Below are 27,088 nucleotides of genomic sequence, written 5' to 3' on the forward strand. Positions count from 1 at the left end.
ACTGCACCTACATCCTTTGTACCTACCTCCACCATACCTGCCTCCACTGCACCTACATCTATGTACCTACATCCTTTGTACCTACCTCCACCATACCTGCCTCCACTGCACATACATCCTTTGTACCTACCTCCACTGCACCTACATCCTTTGTACCTACCTCCACCATACCTGCCTCCACTGCACCTACATCCTTTGTACCTACCTCCACCATACCTGCCTCCACTGCACCTACATCCTTTGTACCTACCTTTGCTATATCTACCTCCACCATACCTGCCTCCACTGCACCTACATCCTTTGTATCTACCTCCACCATACCTGCCTCCACTGCACCTACATCCTTTGTATCTACCTCCACCATACCTGCCTCCACTGCACCTACATCCTTTGTATCTACCTCCACCATACCTGCCTCCACTGCACCTACATCCTTTGTATCTACCTCCACCATACCTGCCTCCACTGCACCTACATCCTTTGTATCTACCTCCACCATACCTGCCTCCACTGCACCTACATCCTTTGTATCTACCTCCACCATACCTGCCTCCACTGCACCTACATCCTTTGTATCTACCTCCACCATACCTGCCTCCACTGCACCTACATCCTTTGTATCTACCTCCACCATACCTGCCTCCACTGCACCTACATCCTTTGTATCTACCTCCACCATACCTGCCTCCACTGCACCTACATCCTTTGTATCTACCTCCACCATACCTGCCTCCACTGCACCTACATCTATGTACGTACCTCCACTGCACCTACATCCTTTGTACCTACCTCCACCATACCTGCCTCCACTGCACCTACATCCTTTGTACCTACCTCCACTGCACCTACATCCTTTGTACCTACCTCCACCATACCTGCCTCCACTGCACCTACATCCTTTGTACCTACCTCCACCATACCTGCCTCCACTGTACCTACATCCTTTGTACCTACCTCCACCATTCCTGCCTCCACTGCACCTACTTCCTTTGTACCTGCCTCCACTGCACCTACATCCTTTGTACCTACCTCCACCATACCTGCCTCCACTGCACCTACATCCTTTGTACCTACCTTCGCTATATCTACCTCCACCATACCTGCCTCCACTGCACCTACATCCTTTGTACCTACCTCCACCATACCGGCCTCCACTGCACCTACATCCTTTGTACCTACCTCCACCATACCTGCCTCCACTGCACCTACATCCTTTGTACCTACCTTCGCTATATCTACCTCCACCATACCTGCCTCCACTGTAGCTACATCCTTTGTACCTGCCTCCACTGCACCTACATCCTTTGTACCTACCTCCACTGCATCTACCTCCACCATACCTGCCTCCACTGTAGCTACATCCTTTGTACCTACCTCCACTGCACCTACATCCTTTGTACCTGCCTCCACTGCACCTACATCCTTTGTACCTACCTCCACCATTGCTGCCTCCACTACACCTACATCCTTTGTACCTACCTCCACCATACCTACCTCCACTGCACCTACATCCTTTGTACCTACCTCCACCATACCCGCCTCCACTGCACCTACATCCTTTGTAACTACCTCCACTGCACCTACATCCTTTGTACCTACACCACACCTGCCTCCACTGCACCTACATCCTTTGTACCTACCTCCACCATACCTGCCTCAACTGCACCTACATCCTTTGTACCTACCTCCACCATACCTGCCTCCACTGCACCTACATCTATATATCTACTGCCACTGCACCTACATCCTTTGTACCTACCTCCACCGCACCTACATCTATGTACCTACTGCCACTGCACCTACATCTATGTACCTAACTCCACCTTACCTGACTCCACTGCACCTACATCCTTTGTACCTACCTCCACTGCATCTACAGCCTTTGTACCTACTTCCACCATACCTGCCTCCACTGCACCTACTTCCTTTGTACCTGCCTCCACTGCACCTACATCCTTTGTACCTACCTCCACTGCACCTACCTCCACCATACCTGCCTCCACTGCACCTACATCCTTTGTACCTACCTCCACTGCACCTACATCCTTTATACCTACCTCCACCATACCTGCCTCCACTGCACCTACATCCTTTGTACCTACCTCCACCATACCTGCCTCCACTGTAGCTACATCCTTTGTACCTACCTCCACCATACCTATCTCCACTGCACCTACATCTTTGTACCTTCCTCCACTGCACCTACATCCTTTGTACCTACCTGCACCGCACCTACATCTATGTACCTACCTCCACCATACCTATCTCCACTGCACCTACATCCTTTGTACCTACCTCCACTGCACCTACATCCTTTGTACCTACCTCCACTGCACCTACATCCTTTGTACCTACCTCCACTGCACCTACATCCTTTGTACCTACCTCCACTGCACCTACATCCTTTGTACCTACCTCCACGATACCTATCTCCACTGCACCTACAGCATACTTGCCTACCTGACCCTCTCCATGAGGGAGAAAATGCTCTCTTCCTGGACTTTCCTGGTAATGTATGATTGCCATCACCTGTGGTGAGCTAGTTAATTGATAAGAAAGGTGTTTCATCACAGGTGATGGCAATCACACATTACCAGGAAAGTCCAGGAACATAGCATTTTCTCCCTCATGGAGAGGGTCAGGTAGGCAAGTATGACCTACAGCCTTTGTACCTACCTCCACCATACCTGCCTCCACTGCACCTACATCCTTTGTACCTACCTCCATTGCACCTACATCCTTTGTACTTACCTCCACCATACCTACCTCCACTGCACCTACATCTATGTACCTACTGCACCTACATCCTTTGTACCTACCTCCACCATACCTGCCTCCACTGCACCTACATCCTTTGTACCTACCTCCACCGCACCTACATCTATGTACCTACATCCTTTGTACCTACCTCCACCATACCTGCCTCCACTGCACCTACATCCTTTGTACCTACCTCCTCTGCACCTACATCCTTTGTACTTACCTCCACCATACCTACCTACACTGCACCTACATCTATGTACCTACCTCCACCGCACCTACATCTATGTACCTACTGTCACTACACCTACATCCTTTGTACCTACCTCCACTGCACCTACATCCTTTGTACCTACCTCCACCATACCTACCTACACCTACATCTATGTACCTACCTCCACCGCACCTACATCTATGTACCTACTGTCACTGCACCTACATCCTTTGTACCTACCTCCACTGCACCTACATCCTTTGTACCTACCTCCACCATACCTACCTCCACCGCACCTACATCTATGTACCTACTGTCACTGCACCTACATCCTTTGTACCTACCTCCACTGCACCTACATCCTTTGTACCTACCTCCACCATACCTACCTCCACCGCACCTACATCTATGTACCTACTGTCACTGCACCTACATCCTTTGTACCTACCTCCACTGCACCTACATCCTTTGTACCTACCTCCACCATACCTATCTCCACTGCACCTACATCCTTTGTACCTACCTCCACCATACCTGCCTCCACTGCACCTACATCCTTTGTACCTACCTCCACCATACCTGCCTCCACTGCACCTACATCCTTTGTACCTACCTCCACCATACCTGCCTCCACTGCACCTACATCCTTTGTACCTACCTCCACTGCACCTACATCTATGTACCTACCTCCACTGCACCTACATCCTTTGTACCTACCTCCACCATACCTATCTCCACTGCACCTACATCCTTTGTACCTACCTCCACCATACCTGACTCCACTGCACCTATATCCTTTGTACCTACCTCCACTATACCCATCTCCACTGCACCTACATCCTTTGTACCTACCTCCACCATACCTGCCTCCACTGCACCTACCTCCCCCATACCTGCCTCCACTGCACCTACCTCCACCATACCTAGTTCACCGACATCCTTTATACCTACCTCGCCTGTACCTAACTCCACTGTACCTACTCCACCTACCTCTACAATACTTACCCCGTACCTACCTTCACTGCACCTACATCTTTTGTACCTACCTCATCTGTACCTCTATCCACCATACTTCTCTCCACCTATTGTACCTACCTATCTGCAGCTACCACCACCATACCTACTTCTACGTCACCTACCTCCACTGCACCTAAATCCTTTGTACCTAACTCCACTGCATCTACCTCCTCTGTACCTTCTTCTACTTTACCTACCTCCACTGCACCTATAACCTTTGTATTTACCTCATCTGCACCTACCTCCACCATACCTACATCCACTGCAACTACCTCCACCATACCTACCTTCCCTATACCTACCTCCACTGCATCTATCGCCATCATACCTCCCTTCCACGCACGCACTTATATCCTCTGTACCTACCTACTTTTCTACACGTACCTATTTTGCTACAATCTCCTATGCACCTACATTCACTGCATCTACACCCACTCCACCTACCTCCTCTGTATCTACCTCCATGCAACCTACCTTCTCTGCACCTTCCTACTCTGCATCTACCTTCACTCCACCTATACACACTCTCCCTACCTCCTCAGCACCTACCACATCCCACCTATCTACTTTACATCTACCTCCACTCCCTTCCTCTGCATCTACCTCCACACTACCTACTCACTTCACCTACCTCCTTAGCACCTACCTCCATATTGACAGTGCCCTGAGACCAAACATCTTTCACTATTATGGCCAGCTACAGAGTCCCTAGGTATCTCTTACCCATGGTGGAAGCTCTGCGAGGCAGGGGTTGTCTATATGGTGGTTGCAGCCTCCCGTGGTGCATGGTTGCTCAGTGGTGAGCACCTTACACCCTGTAGAGACGGCGTTACCTTTATATGTAACATTATGTCACCTGTGACTGGTTATTACATACTCCACCAGGTGACACGCTCCTCTCACCCCCATTACTCTAAGTGACCGTATGTGTGGTGCAGATACACACAGAGTGATTGGACTGATGTCTTTATTAGGGTTCTGAGAAGGGGCAGATGTTACACTGCCAGACTCTCCAGCAGTTCCTGGCAGTACCACCATATAATATAGGACGTTACTCTGACCCGTCATGTACACATGATCACAGACACACATAGAAGTTCCTTTATTCTTCACTACATACAATATAATATTTGTCTCTGGTCCACAAGCGACATAGTTGATCATTTTCCAGGTTCCGCATTGATATTAGTCGCCGACTCACACGCCTCCCACAGTTTCTTGTTAACCGCTGAATCCCGTGCCTTCTCTGAGGGCAATACGATGGAACATTCACTTTCTATGTACTTCCCGGTAAGCCCCTCAGCCTCCTCCGATACTGCGCAGTAAATGGTGCTGACGGCCCCCTCAGCAGCGGTCTAAGATGGAGAGAAGTCAGGGAAGAGACGGGAGAGGAGGAATGAGAACTAATGGGTGAGATGGAACAGAAACTAGAAATGGGCGATTCGGATCTTTAGAAACACAAACCCACTCAAATTGTGTAGATCCAAACTGAACCGACTCCCGATTCGGATTTCCTGAGAAGATCCAAACTAAGGCCCTGGTTCGGCCCTTCCTGCGGTTTAGAATTCAGATTTGAAATCCAAAAGATCGGGTTTTGGTTTTCAGGTAGAATATGATTTTAGCTGGTTTATCCATTTTCAAGAAATCCAAAACACAAGGATTTTAAATCTGAATTCCAAACCCAAAGCACTTGAGGATGAGGAACACGAGACTTCGAGCACATCTCTAACAAAAGTGAGGTTGGGGGGAAATAAATAAATAAATAAATGAAACTGGATGGAGAAGGGATTAGAGATACAAGATAGAGGAGAACACATGAGTGAGGCAGGAAGGAGAACGGGGAACTTGCCAGTAAGGCGGAACAGATGAGATAGGATGAGATATACGCGAGTGAGGCAGGGGACAGTACAGGAAATGTGCGAGTGAGGCAGGACAGGGAAAATATAAGTGAGAAATGATGAGCAACAAATGAGAGAGATCGTAAAAAAAATAAAAAAAAAAATGATTTAGGCATAGTTGGGAATATATGAGTGAGACTATCAGGGGAGATGAGAGATAGAGGATGTGGAACAGATGAGGGAGGAAGGGGAAGGAGAAAGGACAGGGTCAGGATGAGAGGTACAGGATGAGGAAGGAAGAAGAAAGGACAGGATGAGAGATACAGGATGGGGAACAGATGAGGGAGGAAGAGAAAGGAGACAGGACAGGAGCCGGATGAGAGATACAGGATGAGAACAGATGAGGGAGGAAGAGGAAGGAGACAGGACAGGAGCCGGATGAGAGATACAGGATGGGAACAGATGAGGGAGGAAGAGAAAGGAGACAGGACAGGGGCCGGATGAGATATACAGGATGGGAACAGATGAGGGAGGAAGAGGAAGGAGACAGGACAGGGGCCGGATGAGAGATACAGGATGAGAACAGATGAGGGAGGAAGAGAAAGGAGACAGGACAGGGTCAGGATGAGAGATACAGGATGGGAACAGATGAGGGAGGAAGAGAAAGGAGACAGGACAGGGTCAGGATGAGATATACAGGATGGGAACAGATGAGGGAGGAAGAGAAAGGAGACAGGACAGGGTCAGGATGAGATATACAGGATTAGGAACAGATGAGGGAGGAAGGAGACAGGACAGGGGCCGGATGAGAGATACAGGATGGGGAAAAGATGAGGGAGGAAGAGGAAGGAGACAGGACAGGGGCAGGATGAGAGATACAGGATGAGAACAGATGAGGGAGGAAGAGGAAGGAGACAGGACAGGGTCAGGATGAGATATACAGGATGAGAACAGATGAGGGAGGAAGAGGAAGGAGACAAGACAGGGGCCGGATGAGAGATACAGGATGGGGAACAGATGAGGGAGGAAGAGGAAGGAGACAGGACAGGGGCCGGATGAGAGATACAGGATGGGGAACAGATGAGGGAGGAAGAGGAAGGAGACAGGACAGGGGCCGGATGAGAGATACAGGATGGGGAACAGATGAGGGAGGAAGAGGAAGGAGACAGGACAGGGGCCGGATGAGAGATACAGGATGGGGAACAGATGAGGGAGGAAGGAGACAGGACAGGGGCCGGATGAGAGATACAGGATAGGGAACAGATGAGGGAGGAAGAGGAAGGAGACAGGACAGGGGCCGGATGAGAGATACAGGATGGGGAACAGATGAGGGAGGAAGAGGAAGGAGACAGGACAGGGTCAGGATGAGAGATACAGGATAGGGAACAGATGAGGGAGGAAGAGGAAGGAGACAGGACAGGGGCCGGATGAGAGATACAGGATGGGGAACAGATGAGGGAGGAAGGAGACAGGACAGGGGCCGGATGAGAGATACAGGATGAGAACAGATGAGGGAGGAAGAGGAAGGAGACAGGACAGGGGCAGGATGAGAGATACAGGATGGGAACAGATGAGGGAGAAAGAGAAAGGAGACAGGACAGGGGCCGGATGAGAGATACAGGATGAGAACAGATGAGGGAGGAAGAGGAAGGAGACAGGACAGGGTCAGGATGAGAGATACAGGATGAGAACAGATGAGAGAGGAAGAGGAAGGAGACAGGACAGGGGCCGGATGAGAGATACAGGATGGGAACAGATGAGGGAGGAAGGAGACAGGACAGGGGCCGGATGAGAGATACAGGATGAGAACAGATGAGGGAGGAAGGAGACAGGACAGGGTCAGGATGAGATATACAGGATGAGAACAGATGAGGGAGGAAGAGGAAGGAGACAGGACAGGGGCTGGATGAGAGATACAGGATGGGGAACAGATGAGGGAGGAAGAGGAAGGAGACAGGACAGGGGCCGGATGAGAGATACAGGATGGGGAACAGATGAGGGAGGAAGAGGAAGGAGACAGGACAGGGGCCGGATGAGAGATACAGGATGGGGAACAGATGAGGGAGGAAGAGAAAGGAGACAGGACAGGGGCCGGATGAGAGATACAGGATGGGGAACAGATGAGGGAGGAAGGAGACAGGACAGGGGCCGGATGAGAGATACAGGATGGGGAACAGATGAGGGAGGAAGGAGACAGGACAGGGGCCGGATGAGAGATACAGGATGAGAACAGATGAGGGAGGAAGAGAAAGGAGACAGGACAGGGGCCGGATGAGAGATACAGGATGGGGAACAGATGAGGGAGGAAGAGGAAGGAGACAGGACAGGGTCAGGATGAGATATACAGGATGAGAACAGATGAGGGAGGAAGAGGAAGGAGACAGGACAGGGTCAGGATGAGAGATACAGGATGAGAACAGATGAGGGAGGAAGAGGAAGGAGACAGGACAGGAGCCGGATGAGAGATACAGGATGAGAACAGATGAGGGAGGAAGAGGAAGGAGACAGGACAGGAGCCGGATGAGAGATACAGGATGGGAACAGATGAGGGAGGAAGAGAAAGGAGACAGGACAGGGTCAGGATGAGATATACAGGATGAGAACAGATGAGGGAGGAAGAGGAAGGAGACAGGACAGGGTCAGGATGAGAGATACAGGATGAGAACAGATGAGGGAGGAAGAGGAAGGAGACAGGACAGGGTCAGGATGAGAGATACAGGATTAGGAACAGATGAGGGAGGAAGGAGACAGGACAGGGGCCGGATGAGAGATACAGGATGGGGAACAGATGAGGGAGGAAGAGGAAGGAGACAGGACAGGGGCCGGATGAGAGATACAGGATGGGGAACAGATGACGGAGGAAGAGAAAGGAGACAGGACAGGGGCCGGATGAGAGATACAGGATGGGGAACAGATGAGGGAGGAAGGAGACAGGACAGGGGCCGGATGAGAGATACAGGATGGGGAACAGATGAGGGAGGAAGAGGAAGGAGACAGGACAGGGGCCGGATGAGAGATACAGGATGGGGAATAGATGAGGGAGGAAGAGGAAGGAGACAGGACAGGGGCCGGATGAGAGATACAGGATGGGGAACAGATGAGGGAGGAAGAGGAAGGAGACAGGACAGGGGCCGGATGAGAGATACAGGATGGGGAACAGATGAGGGAGGAAGGGGAAGGAGACAGGACAGGGGCCGGATGAGAGATACAGGATGAGAACAGATGAGGGAGGAAGGAGACAGGACAGGGTCAGGATGAGAGATACAGGATGAGAACAGATGAGGGAGGAAGAGGAAGGAGACAGGACAGGGGCAGGATGAGAGGTACAGGATGAGGAAGGAAGAAGAAAGGACAGGATGAGAGATACAGGATGGGGAACAGATGAGGGAGGAAGAGAAAGGAGACAGGACAGGAGCCGGATGAGAGATACAGGATGGGAACAGATGAGGGAGGAAGAGAAAGGAGACAGGACAGGGTCAGGATGAGATATACAGGATGAGAACAGATGAGGGAGGAAGAGGAATGAGACAGGACAGGGGCCGGATGAGATATACAGGATGAGAACAGATGAGGGAGGAAGAGGAATGAGACAGGACAGGGGCTGGATGAGAGATACAGGATGGGGAACAGATGAGGGAGGAAGAGGAAGGAGACAGGACAGGGTCAGGATGAGAGATACAGGATGGGGAACAGATGAGGGAGGAAGAGGAAGGAGACAGGACAGGGGCCGGATGAGAGATACAGGATGGGGAACAGATGAGGGAGGAAGGGGAAGGAGACAGGACAGGGGCCGGATGAGAGATACAGGATGAGAACAGATGAGGGAGGAAGAGGAAGGAGACAGGACAGGGGCCGGATGAGAGATACAGGATGGGGAACAGATGAGGGAGGAAGAGGAAGGAGACAGGACAGGGGCCGGATGAGAGATACAGGATGGGAAACAGATGAGGGAGGAAGAGGAAGGAGACAGGACAGGGGCAGGATGAGAGATACAGGATGGGAACAGATGAGGGAGGAAGAGAAAGGAGACAGGACAGGGTCAGGATGAGATATACAGGATGAGAACAGATGAGGGAGGAAGAGGAAGGAGACAGGACAGGGGCCGGATGAGATATACAGGATGAGAACAGATGAGGGAGGAAGAGGAAGGAGACAGGACAGGGGCCGGATGAGAGATACAGGATGAGAACAGATGAGGGAGGAAGAGGAAGGAGACAGGACAGGGTCAGGATGAGAGATACAGGATGGGAACAGATGAGGGAGGAAGAGAAAGGAGACAGAACAGGGGCCGGATGAGAGATACAGGATGGGAACAGATGAGGGAGGAAGAGAAAGGAGACAGGACAGGGTCAGGATGAGATATACAGGATGAGAACAGATGAGGGAGGAAGAGGAAGGAGACAGGACAGGGTCAGGATGAGAGATACAGGATGAGAACAGATGAGGGAGGAAGAGGAAGGAGACAGGACAGGGTCAGGATGAGAGATACAGGATTAGGAACAGATGAGGGAGGAAGGAGACAGGACAGGGGCCGGATGAGAGATACAGGATGGGGAACAGATGAGGGAGGAAGAGGAAGGAGACAGGACAGGGGCCGGATGAGAGATACAGGATGGGGAACAGATGAGGGAGGAAGAGAAAGGAGACAGGACAGGGGCCGGATGAGAGATACAGGATGGGGAACAGATGAGGGAGGAAGGAGACAGGACAGGGGCCGGATGAGAGATACAGGATGGGGAACAGATGAGGGAGGAAGGAGACAGGACAGGGGCCGGATGAGAGATACAGGATGGGGAACAGATGAGGGAGGAAGAGGAAGGAGACAGGACAGGGGCCGGATGAGAGATACAGGATGGGGAACAGATGAGGGAGGAAGAGGAAGGAGACAGGACAGGGGCCGGATGAGAGATACAGGATGGGGAACAGATGAGGGAGGAAGGGGAAGGAGACAGGACAGGGGCCGGATGAGAGATACAGGATGAGAACAGATGAGGGAGGAAGGAGACAGGACAGGGTCAGGATGAGAGATACAGGATGAGAACAGATGAGGGAGGAAGAGGAAGGAGACAGGACAGGGGCAGGATGAGAGATACAGGATGGGAACAGATGAGGGAGGAAGAGAAAGGAGACAGGACAGGGTCAGGATGAGATATACAGGATGAGAACAGATGAGGGAGGAAGAGGAAGGAGACTGGACAGGGGCCGGATGAGATATACAGGATGAGAACAGATGAGGGAGGAAGAGAAAGGAGACAGGACAGGGGCAGGATGAGAGATACAGGATGGGAACAGATGAGGGAGGAAGAGAAAGGAGACAGGACAGGGGCAGGATGAGAGATACAGGATGGGAACAGATGAGGGAGGAAGAGAAAGGAGACAGGACAGGGTCAGGATGAGATATACAGGATGAGAACAGATGAGGGAGGAAGAGGAAGGAGACAGGACAGGGGCCGGATGAGATATACAGGATGAGAACAGATGAGGGAGGAAGAGGAAGGAGACAGGACAGGGGCCGGATGAGAGATACAGGATGAGAACAGATGAGGGAGGAAGAGGAAGGAGACAGGACAGGGTCAGGATGAGAGATACAGGATGAGAACAGATGAGGGAGGAAGAGGAAGGAGACAGGACAGGGTCAGGATGAGAGATACAGGATGAGAATAGATGAGGGAGGAAGAGAAAGGAGACAGGACAGGGGCCGGATGAGAGATACAGGATGGGGAACAGATGAGGGAGGAAGGAGACAGGACAGGGGCCGGATGAGAGATACAGGATGGGGAACAGATGAGGGAGGAAGGAGACAGGACAGGGGCCGGATGAGAGATACAGGATGGGGAACAGATGAGGGAGGAAGAGGAAGGAGACAGGACAGGGGCCGGATGAGAGATACAGGATGGGGAACAGATGAGGGAGGAAGGAGACAGGACAGGGGCCGGATAAGAGATACAGGATGGGGAACAGATGAGGGAGGAAGAGGAAGGAGACAGGACAGGGGCCGGATGAGAGATACAGGATGGGGAACAGATGAGGGAGGAAGAGGAAGGAGACAGGACAGGGGCCGGATGAGAGATACAGGATGGGGAACAGATAAGGGAGGAAGAGGAAGGAGACAGGACAGGGGCCGGATGAGAGATACAGGATGGGGAACAGATGAGGGAGGAAGGAGACAGGACAGGGGCCGGATGAGAGATACAGGATGGGGAACAGATGAGGGAGGAAGGAGACAGGACAGGGGCCGGATGAGAGATACAGGATGGGGAACAGATGAGGGAGGAAGAGGAAGGAGACAGGACAGGGGCCGGATGAGAGATACAGGATGGGGAACAGATGAGGGAGGAAGGAGACAGGACAGGGGCCGGATAAGAGATACAGGATGGGGAACAGATGAGGGAGGAAGAGGAAGGAGACAGGACAGGGGCCGGATGAGAGATACAGGATGGGGAACAGATGAGGGAGGAAGAGGAAGGAGACAGGACAGGGGCCGGATGAGAGATACAGGATGGGGAACAGATGAGGGAGGAAGAGGAAGGAGACAGGACAGGGGCCGGATGAGAGATACAGGATGGGAAACAGATGAGGGAGGAAGAGGAAGGAGACAGGACAGGGGCAGGATGAGAGATACAGGATGGGAACAGATGAGGGAGGAAGAGAAAGGAGACAGGACAGGGTCAGGATGAGATATACAGGATGAGAACAGATGAGGGAGGAAGAGGAAGGAGACAGGACAGGGGCCGGATGAGATATACAGGATGAGAACAGATGAGGGAGGAAGAGGAAGGAGACAGGACAGGGGCCGGATGAGAGATACAGGATGAGAACAGATGAGGGAGGAAGAGGAAGGAGACAGGACAGGGTCAGGATGAGAGATACAGGATGGGAACAGATGAGGGAGGAAGAGAAAGGAGACAGAACAGGGGCCGGATGAGAGATACAGGATGGGAACAGATGAGGGAGGAAGAGAAAGGAGACAGGACAGGGTCAGGATGAGATATACAGGATGAGAACAGATGAGGGAGGAAGAGGAAGGAGACAGGACAGGGTCAGGATGAGAGATACAGGATGAGAACAGATGAGGGAGGAAGAGGAAGGAGACAGGACAGGGTCAGGATGAGAGATACAGGATTAGGAACAGATGAGGGAGGAAGGAGACAGGACAGGGGCCGGATGAGAGATACAGGATGGGGAACAGATGAGGGAGGAAGAGGAAGGAGACAGGACAGGGGCCGGATGAGAGATACAGGATGGGGAACAGATGAGGGAGGAAGAGAAAGGAGACAGGACAGGGGCCGGATGAGAGATACAGGATGGGGAACAGATGAGGGAGGAAGGAGACAGGACAGGGGCCGGATGAGAGATACAGGATGGGGAACAGATGAGGGAGGAAGGAGACAGGACAGGGGCCGGATGAGAGATACAGGATGGGGAACAGATGAGGGAGGAAGAGGAAGGAGACAGGACAGGGGCCGGATGAGAGATACAGGATGGGGAACAGATGAGGGAGGAAGAGGAAGGAGACAGGACAGGGGCCGGATGAGAGATACAGGATGGGGAACAGATGAGGGAGGAAGGGGAAGGAGACAGGACAGGGGCCGGATGAGAGATACAGGATGAGAACAGATGAGGGAGGAAGGAGACAGGACAGGGTCAGGATGAGAGATACAGGATGAGAACAGATGAGGGAGGAAGAGGAAGGAGACAGGACAGGGGCAGGATGAGAGATACAGGATGGGAACAGATGAGGGAGGAAGAGAAAGGAGACAGGACAGGGTCAGGATGAGATATACAGGATGAGAACAGATGAGGGAGGAAGAGGAAGGAGACTGGACAGGGGCCGGATGAGATATACAGGATGAGAACAGATGAGGGAGGAAGAGAAAGGAGACAGGACAGGGGCAGGATGAGAGATACAGGATGGGAACAGATGAGGGAGGAAGAGGAAGGAGACAGGACAGGGGCAGGATGAGAGATACAGGATGGGAACAGATGAGGGAGGAAGAGAAAGGAGACAGGACAGGGTCAGGATGAGATATACAGGATGAGAACAGATGAGGGAGGAAGAGGAAGGAGACAGGACAGGGGCCGGATGAGATATACAGGATGAGAACAGATGAGGGAGGAAGAGGAAGGAGACAGGACAGGGGCCGGATGAGAGATACAGGATGAGAACAGATGAGGGAGGAAGAGGAAGGAGACAGGACAGGGTCAGGATGAGAGATACAGGATGAGAACAGATGAGGGAGGAAGAGGAAGGAGACAGGACAGGGTCAGGATGAGAGATACAGGATGAGAATAGATGAGGGAGGAAGAGAAAGGAGACAGGACAGGGGCCGGATGAGAGATACAGGATGGGGAACAGATGAGGGAGGAAGGAGACAGGACAGGGGCCGGATGAGAGATACAGGATGGGGAACAGATGAGGGAGGAAGGAGACAGGACAGGGGCCGGATGAGAGATACAGGATGGGGAACAGATGAGGGAGGAAGAGGAAGGAGACAGGACAGGGGCCGGATGAGAGATACAGGATGGGGAACAGATGAGGGAGGAAGAGGAAGGAGACAGGACAGGGGCCGGATGAGAGATACAGGATGGGGAACAGATGAGGGAGGAAGGAGACAGGACAGGGGCCGGATGAGAGATACAGGATGGGGAACAGATGAGGGAGGAAGAGAAAGGAGACAGGACAGGGGCCGGATGAGAGATACAGGATGGGGAACAGATGAGGGAGGAAGGAGACAGGACAGGGGCCGGATGAGAGATACAGGATGGGGAACAGATGAGGGAGGAAGGAGACAGGACAGGGGCCGGATGAGAGATACAGGATGGGGAACAGATGAGGGAGGAAGAGGAAGGAGACAGGACAGGGGCCGGATGAGAGATACAGGATGGGGAACAGATGAGGGAGGAAGGAGACAGGACAGGGGCCGGATGAGAGATACAGGATGGGGAACAGATGAGGGAGGAAGGAGACAGGACAGGGGCCGGATGAGAGATACAGGATGGGGAACAGGTGAGGGAGGAAGAGGAAGGAGACAGGACAGGGGCCGGATGAGAGATACAGGATGGGGAACAGATGAGGGAGGAAGGAGACAGGACAGGGGCCGGATGAGAGATACAGGATGGGGAACAGATGAGGGAGGAAGGAGACAAGACAGGGGCCGGATGAGAGATACAGGATGAGAACAGATGAGGGAGGAAGAGGAAGGAGACAGGACAGGGTCAGGATGAGAGATACAGGATGAGAACAGATGAGGGAGGAAGAGGAAGGAGACAGGACAGGGTCAGGATGAGAGATACAGGATGAGAATAGATGAGGGAGGAAGAGAAAGGAGACAGGACAGGGGCCGGATGAGAGATACAGGATGGGGAACAGATGAGGGAGGAAGGAGACAGGACAGGGGCCGGATGAGAGATACAGGATGGGGAACAGATGAGGGAGGAAGAGGAAGGAGACAGGACAGGGGCCGGATGAGAGATACAGGATGGGGAACAGATGAGGGAGGAAGAGGAAGGAGACAGGACAGGGGCCGGATGAGAGATACAGGATGGGGAACAGATGAGGGAGGAAGAGGAAGGAGACAGGACTTGGGCCGGATGAGAGATACAGGATGGGGAACAGATGAGGGAGGAAGGAGACAGGACAGGGGCCGGATGAGAGATACAGGATGGGGAACAGATGAGGGAGGAAGAGGAAGGAGACAGGACAGGGGCCGGATGAGAGATACAGGATGGGGAACAGATGAGGGAGGAAGAGAAAGGAGACAGGACAGGGGCCGGATGAGAGATACAGGATGGGGAACAGATGAGGGAGGAAGGAGACAGGACAGGGGCCGGATGAGAGATACAGGATGGGGAACAGATGAGGGAGGAAGGAGACAGGACAGGGGCCGGATGAGAGATACAGGATGGGGAACAGATGAGGGAGGAAGAGGAAGGAGACAGGACAGGGGCCGGATGAGAGATACAGGATGGGGAAAAGATGAGGGAGGAAGGAGACAGGACAGGGGCCGGATGAGAGATACAGGATGGGGAACAGATGAGGGAGGAAGGAGACAGGACAGGGGCCGGATGAGAGATACAGGATGGGGAACAGATGAGGGAGGAAGAGGAAGGAGACAGGACAGGGGCCGGATGAGAGATACAGGATGGGGAACAGATGAGGGAGGAAGGAGACAGGACAGGGGCCGGATGAGAGATACAGGATGGGGAACAGATGAGCGAGGAAGGAGACAAGACAGGGGCCGGATGAGAGATACAGGATGAGAACAGATGAGGGAGGAAGAGGAAGGAGACAGGACAAGGGCCAGAGAGGTACTGGATGGGGAACAGATGAAGGAGGAAGGGGGAAGGAGACAGGACAGGGGCCGGATGAGAGATACAGGATTGGGAACAGATGAGGGAGGAAGGACAGGGGCCGGATGAGAGATACAGGTTGGGGAACAGATGAGGGAGGAAGGAGACAGGACAGGGGCCGGATGAGAGATACAGGATGAGAACAAATGAGGGAGGAAGAGGAAGGAGGAAGGAGACAGGACAGGGGCTGGATGAGAGATACAGGATGGGAACAGATGAGGGAGGAAGAGGAAGGAGACAGGACAGGGGCCGGATGAGAGATACAGGATGAGAACAGATGAGGGAGGAAGGGGAAGGAGACAGGACAGGGGCCGGATGAGAGATACAGGATGGGGAACAGATGAGGGAGGAAGAGGAAGGAGACAGGACAGGGGCCAGATGAGAGATACAGGATGGGGAACAGATAAGGGAGGAAGAGGAAGGAGACAGGACAGGGGCCGGATGAGAGATACAGGATGGGGAACAGATGAGGGAGGAAGGGGAAGAGACAGGACAGGGGACAGGATGAGAGATACAGGATGAGGAAGGAAGGAGACAGGATGGGGAACAGATGAGGAAGGAAGGAGACAGGACAGGATACAGGATGGGGAACAGATGAGGAAGGAAGGAGACAGGGCAGGATACAGGCAGGGGAACAGATGAGGAAGGAAGGGGACAGGATACAGGATGGGGAACAGATGAGGAAGGAAGGGGACAGGATACAGGATGGGGAACAGATGAGGAAGGAAGGAGACAGGACACAGGATGGGGAACAGATCAGGAAGGAAGGAGACAGGACAGGATACAGGATGGGGAACAGATGAGGAAGGAGACAGGACAGGATACAGGATGGGGAACAGATGAGGAAGGAGACAGGACAGGATACAGGATGGGGAACAGATGAGGAAAGAGACAGGATACAGGATGGGGAACAGATGAGGGAGGAAGAGGAAGGAGACAGGACAGGGTCAGGATAAGAGATACAGGATGGGAACAGATGAGGGAGGAAGAGAAAGGAGACAGGACAGGGGCCGGATGAGAGATACAGGATGGGAACAGATGAGGGAGGAAGAGAAAGGAGACAGGACAGGGGCCGGATGAGAGATACAGGATGGGAACAGATTGAGGGAGGAAGAGAAAGGAGACAGGACAGGGGCCGGATGAGAGATACAGGATGAGAACAGAAGAGGGAGGAAGAGGAAGGAGACAGGACAGGGTCAGGATGAGAGATACAGGATGAGAACAGATGAGGGAGGAAGAGGAAGGAGACAGGACAGGGTCAGGATGAGAGATACAGGATGGGGAACAGATGAGGGAGGAAGGAGACAGGACAGGGGCTGGATGAGAGATACAGGATAGGGAACAGATGAGGGAGGAAGAGGAAGGAGACAGGACAGGGGCCGGATGAGAGATACAGGATGGGGAACAGATGAGGGAGGAAGAGGAAGGAGACAGGACAGGGGCCGGATGAGAGATACAGGATGGGGAACAGATGAGGGAGGAAGAGAAAGGAGACAAGACAGGGGCCGGATGAGAGATACAGGATGAGAACAGATGAGGGAGGAAGAGGAAGGAGACAGGACAGGGGCCGGATGAGAGATACAGGATGAGAACAGATGAGGGAGGAAGAGGAAGGAGACAGGACAGGGGCCGGATGAGAGATACAGGATGGGGAACAGATGAGGGAGGAAGGAGACAGGACAGGGGCTGGATGAGAGATACAGGATGGGGAACAGATGAGGGAGGAAGAGGAAGGAGACAGGACAGGGTCAGGATGAGAGATACAGGATGGGGAACAGATGAGGGAGGAAGAGGAAGGAGACAGGACAGGGGCCGGATGAGAGATACAGGATGGGGAACAGATGAGGGAGGAAGGGGAAGGAGACAGGACAGGGGCCGGATGAGAGATACAGGATGAGAACAGATGAGGGAGGAAGGGGAAGGAGACAGGACAGGGGCCGGATGAGAGATACAGGATGGGGAACAGATGAGGGAGGAAGAGGAAGGAGACAGGACAGGGGCCGGATGAGAGATACAGGATGAGAACAGATGAGGGAGGAAGGGGAAGGAGACAGGACAGGGGCCGGATGAGAGATACAGGATGGGGAACAGATGAGGGAGGAAGAGGAAGGAGACAGGACAGGGGCCGGATGAGAGATACAGGATGGGGAACAGATAAGGGAGGAAGAGGAAGGAGACAGGACAGGGGCCGGATGAGAGATACAGGATGGGGAACAGATGAGGGAGGAAGGGGAAGAGACAGGACAGGGGACAGGATGAGAGATACAGGATGAGGAAGGAAGGAGACAGGATGGGGAACAGATGAGGAAGGAAGGAGACAGGACAGGATACAGGATGGGGAACAGATGAGGAAGGAAGGAGACAGGGCAGGATACAGGCAGGGGAACAGATGAGGAAGGAAGGGGACAGGATACAGGATGGGGAACAGATGAGGAAGGAAGGGGACAGGATACAGGATGGGGAACAGATGAGGAAGGAAGGAGACAGGACACAGGATGGGGAACAGATCAGGAAGGAAGGAGACAGGACAGGATACAGGATGGGGAACAGATGAGGAAGGAGACAGGACAGGATACAGGATGGGGAACAGATGAGGAAGGAGACAGGACAGGATACAGGATGGGGAACAGATGAGGAAAGAGACAGGATACAGGATGGGGAACAGATGAGGAAGGAGACAGGACAGGATACAGGATGGGGAACAGATGAGGAAGGAGACAGGACAGGATACAGGATGGGGAACAGATGAGGAAGGAGACAGGACAGGATACAGCATGGGGAACAGATGAGGAAGGAGACAGGATACAGGATGGGGAACAGATGAGGAAGGAGACAGGATGGGGAACAGATGAGGAAGGAAGGAGACAGGACAGGATGGGGAACAGATGAGGAAGGAAGGAGACAGGACAGGATACAGGATGGGGAACAGATAAGGAAGGAGACAGGACAGGGGCCGGATGAGAGATACAGGATGGGGAACAGATGAGAGGGGAAGGAAACAGGACAGGGGCCGGATGAGAGATACAGGATGGGGAACAGATGAGGGAGGAAGGGGAAGGAGACAGGACAGGGGCCGGATGAGAAGAGAGTATGGGGAAGAGATGAGGAAGAAAGATGGATGAGTGAGACGGGATGATGAACAATCGATAGAGACAGACTGTGTAAAACTTTGGGTGGGATTTCCTAAAAGAAAAATGCGGTAAAAACCCAATTTTCAGGGATTTTTTCCACATTTTCAAATGTACTAACCCCCGGCTGCCAGATTTTTCGATGTGGAGGGTATCACCAGCTTTTTATGGTGATACCTTATAGAAGCCTATGGGCTTCTTACCGCATCCCACCGCCTCTGCTGCCCAGCGCCACTCACGCTCCCTACCCCATACCTGACTGCAGACAGCCTCCCCATTGCAGTCCCGGATCCCAGCATCCTCCTCCATCCGGCTGCAGGGAGAAGGAGGAGCCCGGGACTGACTGCAGATGTCACCCCCCGGGGCTGGGACCTCAGGAGACCCCCCGCACGCCCTCTCCTCTAGACCACCAGGTACCGTGGGGGGCCTCTGTTATCGCATATGTTAGTACAGATAGGTCCGCATTTATCTTGACATTTAATAGGATTAACAGAGACTGGCCAGTCGGACTTAATCCCCTGCTGTATTGTTCTCTGTACTGTACTGCAGCTGAGAACAATAGATGAAGGGTTTATGCTAATAAAAACTAGTCAAGATAACCGTGGACCCATCTGTCCATATGCGATTACCAGTGTTGTGAGGCCGGCGATGGCCCACGATGGGTATTAGTACATCCTGCCCTGTGTGAGAGACAGCTCCTGGATAATATGGATGAATTAAGGACAGAGCCCTGACAGCAGAGATAGGGCGCCATGACTGAGGAGGAGGAAATGGTTTCACGTCTGGTGATTTTGTTCTGACCTTGAAGAAGAAGAAGCCAATGACTCTGAAGAAAGATCTCATGATGATGTTGTAGTAGCGCATGGTTTCTGTCTGCACGATGCCGGGGTTTACGCTGGTCACCGTCACTCCTGAAGTCACAACATTTAAATGTCATTTTATAAGAAATTCTGGATATTACATTTTGGTAACAAGTACTGTAGTGTTATCGGCAACGTCTCCCTCACACGGGGCCTAATGCAGACCGGATCGCCGCTGTGCCCCTGATATACCGTCTGCCTCATGGGGTGAGCTTATGGCGGCATATAGGGGTATGTATACCCTTATGGCAGAGAGATGTACGGGCTTGAGAGAGATACCCAGGGTGGGGGTTAGAACGCTGAAGGATGTGAATAAAATGGCGGTATACCTCGATAGGGCAATGATATACCCGAATACTGCCATTTCCGCGCTCATCGCCAGTGACAAACCACTGTGTGTACCGCTGTTACCAATAAGCCTGCAAGTCCTCTGTGCGAACATTCCACTCTACACTCTAATGAAACTTGGTTCCGGCTTAAGAGAGTCCGCTCGTTCCTAATGTTCAGGTGATGCCACGACCACCGATAATCTCTTCCAGTTGTATCCCCGCCTGTCACCGATGGGACCCGAGCGCCTGTCCCCAGCCACCACACCATCCCGCGTCCCCTGCACCCGTCGCATACTCTCACCTGTATTGTGCAGTCTCTTGGCCAGCTCATTGGCGCAGATGATATTCATCAGCTTGGTGCAGTCATACGTATTGTTCATCATGTTCCACTCCATATTCTTTCCACGCAGGTTGCTGGTGTCTATCCAGCCGAGCATATGCATGAAGGAGGAGAGGAACACAATCCGGCTGGGGGCTGTGCGCTTCAGGAGGTCTGGAGGACAGAGAGAGATCACCCAAGGTTGGCCACTGAACGTTGATGACTACACACCATCAATGGTTACCAACCGATGTCTGATGGGTTTCTTACCCCCTGGCACAGGGACACGGAGCCTAGCTCCACCTGATGTGACCCAGAATGCCCCGCGCCCACCTCTGACTGGCTAGCTGCCTGGTGAGTAAGAGAGCAAAGATGGCCTTCAGTGGGCAAAACCATGTATGGGTCATCCCATCGATGGTCCACCAGTGGCCACCCGCTCCCTCCCGCTGCCATACGTTGTACAGAGGGGCAATACTATGCCGGAGCCTCACTAGGTCACTAGAAACACCAGGGATGAACGGGATCCAGCTGAGCACATGAATGGTCTCCACTACACTGCCCCATATATACACACCTGAGGGGGGACGCCGCGCCATATACTGTACCATATACACACACCTGAGGGGTAACGTCGGGGACGCTGCACCATACACTGTACCATATACACACCTGAGGGGTAACGCCGGGGACGCTGCACCATACACTGTACCATTTACACACCTGAGGGGTAACGCCGGGGACACCATATACACACCCGAGGGGTAACGTCGGGGACACTACACTATACACTGTACCATATACACACCTGAGGGGTAACGCCGGGGACACTGCACCATACACTGTACCATATACACACCTGAGGGGTAACGCCGGGGACACTACACCATACACTGTACCATATACACACCTGAGGGGTAATGCCGGGGACACTGCACCATACACTGTTCCATATATACACACCTGAGGGGTAACGCCGGGGACACTGCACCATACACTGTACCATATATACACACCTGAGGGGTAACGCCGGGGACGCTGCACCATACATTGTACCATATACACACCTGAGGGGTAACGCCGGGGACGCTGCACCATACACTGTACCATATACACACCTGAGGGGTAACGTCGGGGACGCTGCACCATACACTGTACCATATACACACCTGAGGGGTAACGCCGGGGACGCTGCACCATACACTGTACCATATACACACCTGAGGGGTAATGCCGGGGACACTGCACCATACACTGTACCATTTACACACCTGAGGGGTAACGCCGGGGACACCATATACACACCCGAGGGGTAACGTCGGGGACACTACACCATACACTGTACCATATACACACATGAGGGGTAACGCCGGGGACACTGCACCATACACTGTACCATATACACACCTGAGGGGTAACGCCGGGGACACTACACCATACACTGTACCATATACACACCTGAGGGGTAATGCCGGGGACACTGCACCATACACTGTTCCATATATACACACCTGAGGGGTAACGCCGGGGACACTGCACCATACACTGTACCATATACACACCTGAGGGGTAACACCGAGGACGCTGCACCATACACTGTACCATATATAGACACCTGAGGGGTAACGCCGGGGACGCTGCACCATACACTGTACCATATACACACCTGAGGGGTAACGCCGGGGACACTGCACCATACACTGTACCATATATACACACCTGAGGGGTAACGCCGGGGACGCTGCACCATACACTGTACCATATACACACCTGAGGGGTAACGCCGGGGACGCTGCACCATACACTGTACCATATACACACCTGAGGGGTAACGCCGGGGACACTGCACCATACACTGTACCATATATACACACCTGAGGGGTAACGCCGGGGACGCTGCACCATACACTGTACCATATACACACCTGAGGGGTAACGCCGGGGACACTGCACCATACACTGTACCATATACACACCTGAGGGGTAATGCCGGGGACGCTGCACCATACACTGTACCATATACACACCTGAGTGGTAACGCCGGGGACACTGCACCATACACTGTACCATATACACACCTGAGGGGTAACACCGGGGACGCTGCACCATACACTGTACCATATACACACCTGAGTGGTAATGCCGGGGACACTGCACCATACACTGTACCATATACACACCTGAGGGGTAACGCCGGGGACACTGCACCATACACTGTACCATATACACACCTGAGGGGTAACACCGCGCCATACACTGTACCATATACACACCTGAGGGGTAACGCCGGGGACACTGCACCATGCACTGTACCATATACACACCTGAGGGGTAACGTCGGGGACACTACACCATACACTGTACCATATACATACCTGAGGGGTAACGCCGGGGACACTGCACCATACACTGTACCATATACACACCTGAGGGGTAACGTCGGGGACACTACACCATACACTGTACCATATACATACCTGAGGGGTAACGCCGGGGACACTGCACCATACACTGTACCATATACACACCTGAGGGGTAACGTCGGGGACACTACACCATACACTGTACCATATACACACCTGAGGGGTAACGCCGGGGACACTGCACCATACACTGTACCATATACACACCCGAGGGGTAACGTCGGGGACACTACACCATACACTGTACCATATACACACCTGAGGGGTAACGCCGGGGACACTGCACCATACACTGTACCATATACACACCTGAGGGGTAACGCCGGGGACACTACACCATACACTGTACCATATACACACCTGAGGGGTAACGCCGGGGACACTGCACCATACACTGTTCCATATATACACACCTGAGGGGTAACGCCGGGGACACTGCACCATACACTGTACCATATACACACCTAAGGGGTAACACCGGGGACACTGCACCATACACTGTACCATATACACACCTGAGGGGTAACGCCGGGGACACTACACCATACACTGTACCATATACACACCTGAGGGGTAATGCCGGGGACACTGCACCATACACTGTTCCATATATACACACCTGAGGGGTAATGCCGGGGACACTGCACCATACACTGTACCATATATACACACCTGAGGGGTAACGCCGGGGACGCTGCACCATACACTGTACCATATACACACCTGAGGGGTAACGCCGGGGACGCTGCACCATACACTGTACCATATACACACCTGAGGGGTAACGCCGGGGACACTGCACCATACACTGTACCACATACACACCTGAGGGGTAACGCCGGGGACACTGCACCATACACTGTACCATATACACACCTGAGGGGTAACGCCGGGGACACTGCACCATACACTGTACCATATACACACCTGAGGGGTAACACCGCGCCATACACTGTACCATATACACACCTGAGGGGTAACGCCGGGGACACTGCACCATACACTGTACCATATATACACACCTGAGGGGTAACGCCGGGGACGCTGCACCATACACTGTACCATATACACACCTGAGGGGTAACGCCGGGGACACTGCACCATACACTGTACCATATACACACCTGAGGGGTAACGCCGGGGACGCTGCACCATACACTGTACCATATACACACCTGAGGGGTAACGCCGGGGACACTGCACCATACACTGTACCATATACACACCTGAGGGGTAACGCCGGGGACACTGCACCATACACTGTACCATATACACACCTGAGGGGTAACGCCGGGGACACTGCACCATACACTGTACCATATACACACCTGAGGGGTAACGCCGGGGACACTGCACCATACACTGTACCATATATACACCTGAGGGGTAATGCCGGGGACACTGCACCATACACTGTACCATATACACACCTGAGGGGTAACGCCGGGGACACTGCACCATACACTGTACCATATATACACACCTAAGGGGTAACGCCGGGGACGCTGCACCATACACTGTGCCATATACACACCTGAGGGGTAACGTCGGGGACACTGCACCATACACTGTACCATATATACACACCTGAGGGGTAATGCCGGGGACACTGCACCATACACTGTACCATATACACACCTGAGGGGTAACGCCGGGGACACTGCACCATACACTGTACCATATATACACACCTAAGGGGTAACACCGGGGACGCTGCACCATACACTGTACCATATACACACCTGAGGGGTAACACCGCGCCATACACTGTACCGTATACACACCTGAGGGGTAACACCGGGGACGTTGCACCATACACTGTACCATATACACACCTGAGGTGTAACGCCAGGGACACTGCGCCATACACTGTACCATATACACACCTGAGGTATAACGCCGGGGACGCTGCACCATACACCGTACCATGGCCCTCATTCCGAGTTGATCGGTCGCAAGGCGAATTTAGCAGAGTTACACACGCTAAGCCTACGCCTACTGGGAGTGTATCTTAGCTTCTTAAAATTGCGACCGATGTATTCGCAATATTGCGATTACAAACTACTTTGCAGTTTCTGAGTAACTTCAACCTTACTCTGCCTGTGCGATCAGTTCAGTGCTTGTCGTTCCTGGTTTGACGTCACAAACACACCCAGCGTTCGCCCAGCCACTCCTCCGTTTCTCCAGCCACTCCTGCGTTTTTTCCGGAAACGGTAGCGTTTTCATCCACACGCCCATAAAACGCCGTGTTTCCGCCCAGTAACACCCATTTCCTGTCAATCACATTACGATCGCCGGAGCGATGAAAAAGCCGTGAGTAAAAATACTATCTTCATTGTTAAATTACTTGGCGCAGTCGCAGTGCGAATATTGCGCATGCGTACTAAGCGGATTTTCATTGCGATGCGATGAAAAATACCGACCGATCAACTCGGAATGAGGGCCCATATACACACCTGAGGGGTAACACAGGGAACACTGCACCATACACTGTACCGTATACACACCTGAGGGGTAACACCGGGGACGTTGCACCATACACTGTACCATATACACACCTGAGGTGTAACGCCGGGGACACTGCACCATACACTGTACCATATACACACCTGAGGGGTAACGCCGGGGACACTGCGCCATACACTGTACCATATACACACCTGAGGGGTAACACCGGGGACGTTGCACCATACACTGTACCATATACACACCTGAGGTGTAACGCCAGGGACACTGCACCATACACTGTACCATATATACACACCTAAGGGGTAACGCCGGGGACGCTGCACCATACACTGTACCATATACACACCTGAGGGGTAATGCCGGGGACACTGCACCATACACTGTACCATATACACACCTGAGGGGTAACGTCGGGGACACTACACCATACACTGTACCATATACATACCTGAGGGGTAACGCCGGGGACACTGCACCATACACTGTACCATATACACACCTGAGGGGTAACGTCGGGGACACTACACCATACACTGTTCCATATATACACACCTGAGGGGTAACGCCGGGGACACTGCACCATACACTGTACCATATACACACCTGAGGGGTAACACCGGGGACACTGCACCATACACTGTACCATATACACACCTGAGGGGTAACGCCGGGGACACTACACCATACACTGTACCATATACACACCTGAGGGGTAATGCCGGGGACACTGCACCATACACTGTTCCATATATACACACCTGAGGGGTAACGCCGGGGACGCTGCACCATACACTGTACCATATACACACCTGAGGGGTAACGCCGGGGACACTGCACCATACACTGTACCATATACACACCTGAGGGGTAATGCCGGGGACACTGCACCATACACTGTACCATATACACACCTGAGGGGTAACGCCGGGGACACTGCACCATACACTGTACCATATACACACCTGAGGGGTAACACCGCGCCATACACTGTACCATATACACACCTGAGGGGTAACGCCGGGGACACTGCACCATACACTGTACCATATATACACACCTGAGGGGTAACGCCGGGGACGCTGCACCATACACTGTACCATATACACACCTGAGGGGTAACGCCGGGGACACTGCACCATACACTGTACCATATACACACCTGAGGGGTAACGCCGGGGACGCTGCACCATACACTGTACCATATACACACCTGAGGGGTAACGCCGGGGACACTGCACCATACACTGTACCATATACACACCTGAGGGGTAACGCCGGGGACACTGCACCATACACTGTACCATATACACACCTGAGGGGTAACGCTGGGGACACTGCACCATACACTGTACCATATACACACCTGAGGGGTAACGCCGGGGAC

The 27,088-nt window shown here is 52.9% G+C and overlaps 1 protein-coding gene across 2 annotated transcripts in view; it reads right to left on the reverse strand.

The window, feature by feature from the left end:
- Positions 1 to 5,078: 5,078 nt before the first annotated feature.
- LOC134931805 (retinol dehydrogenase 11-like) overlaps positions 5,079 to 27,088 on the reverse strand; it is a 109,682-nt gene continuing 87,672 nt past the window's right edge. For both annotated transcript variants that reach the window (XM_063925540.1, XM_063925530.1), the window contains exons 4-6: positions 20,798 to 20,989; positions 20,109 to 20,218; positions 5,079 to 5,346 (exon numbers count right to left, since the gene is read on the reverse strand). In XM_063925540.1, coding sequence (XP_063781610.1) covers positions 5,152 to 5,346; positions 20,109 to 20,218; positions 20,798 to 20,989 — 497 coding nt within the window. In that variant the 3' untranslated portion in view covers positions 5,079 to 5,151. The remainder of the gene's footprint in view (positions 5,347 to 20,108; positions 20,219 to 20,797; positions 20,990 to 27,088) is intronic.

Source organism: Pseudophryne corroboree, chromosome 1 (assembly GCF_028390025.1).
Source record: "Pseudophryne corroboree isolate aPseCor3 chromosome 1, aPseCor3.hap2, whole genome shotgun sequence".
NCBI lineage: Eukaryota > Metazoa > Chordata > Amphibia > Anura > Myobatrachidae > Pseudophryne > Pseudophryne corroboree.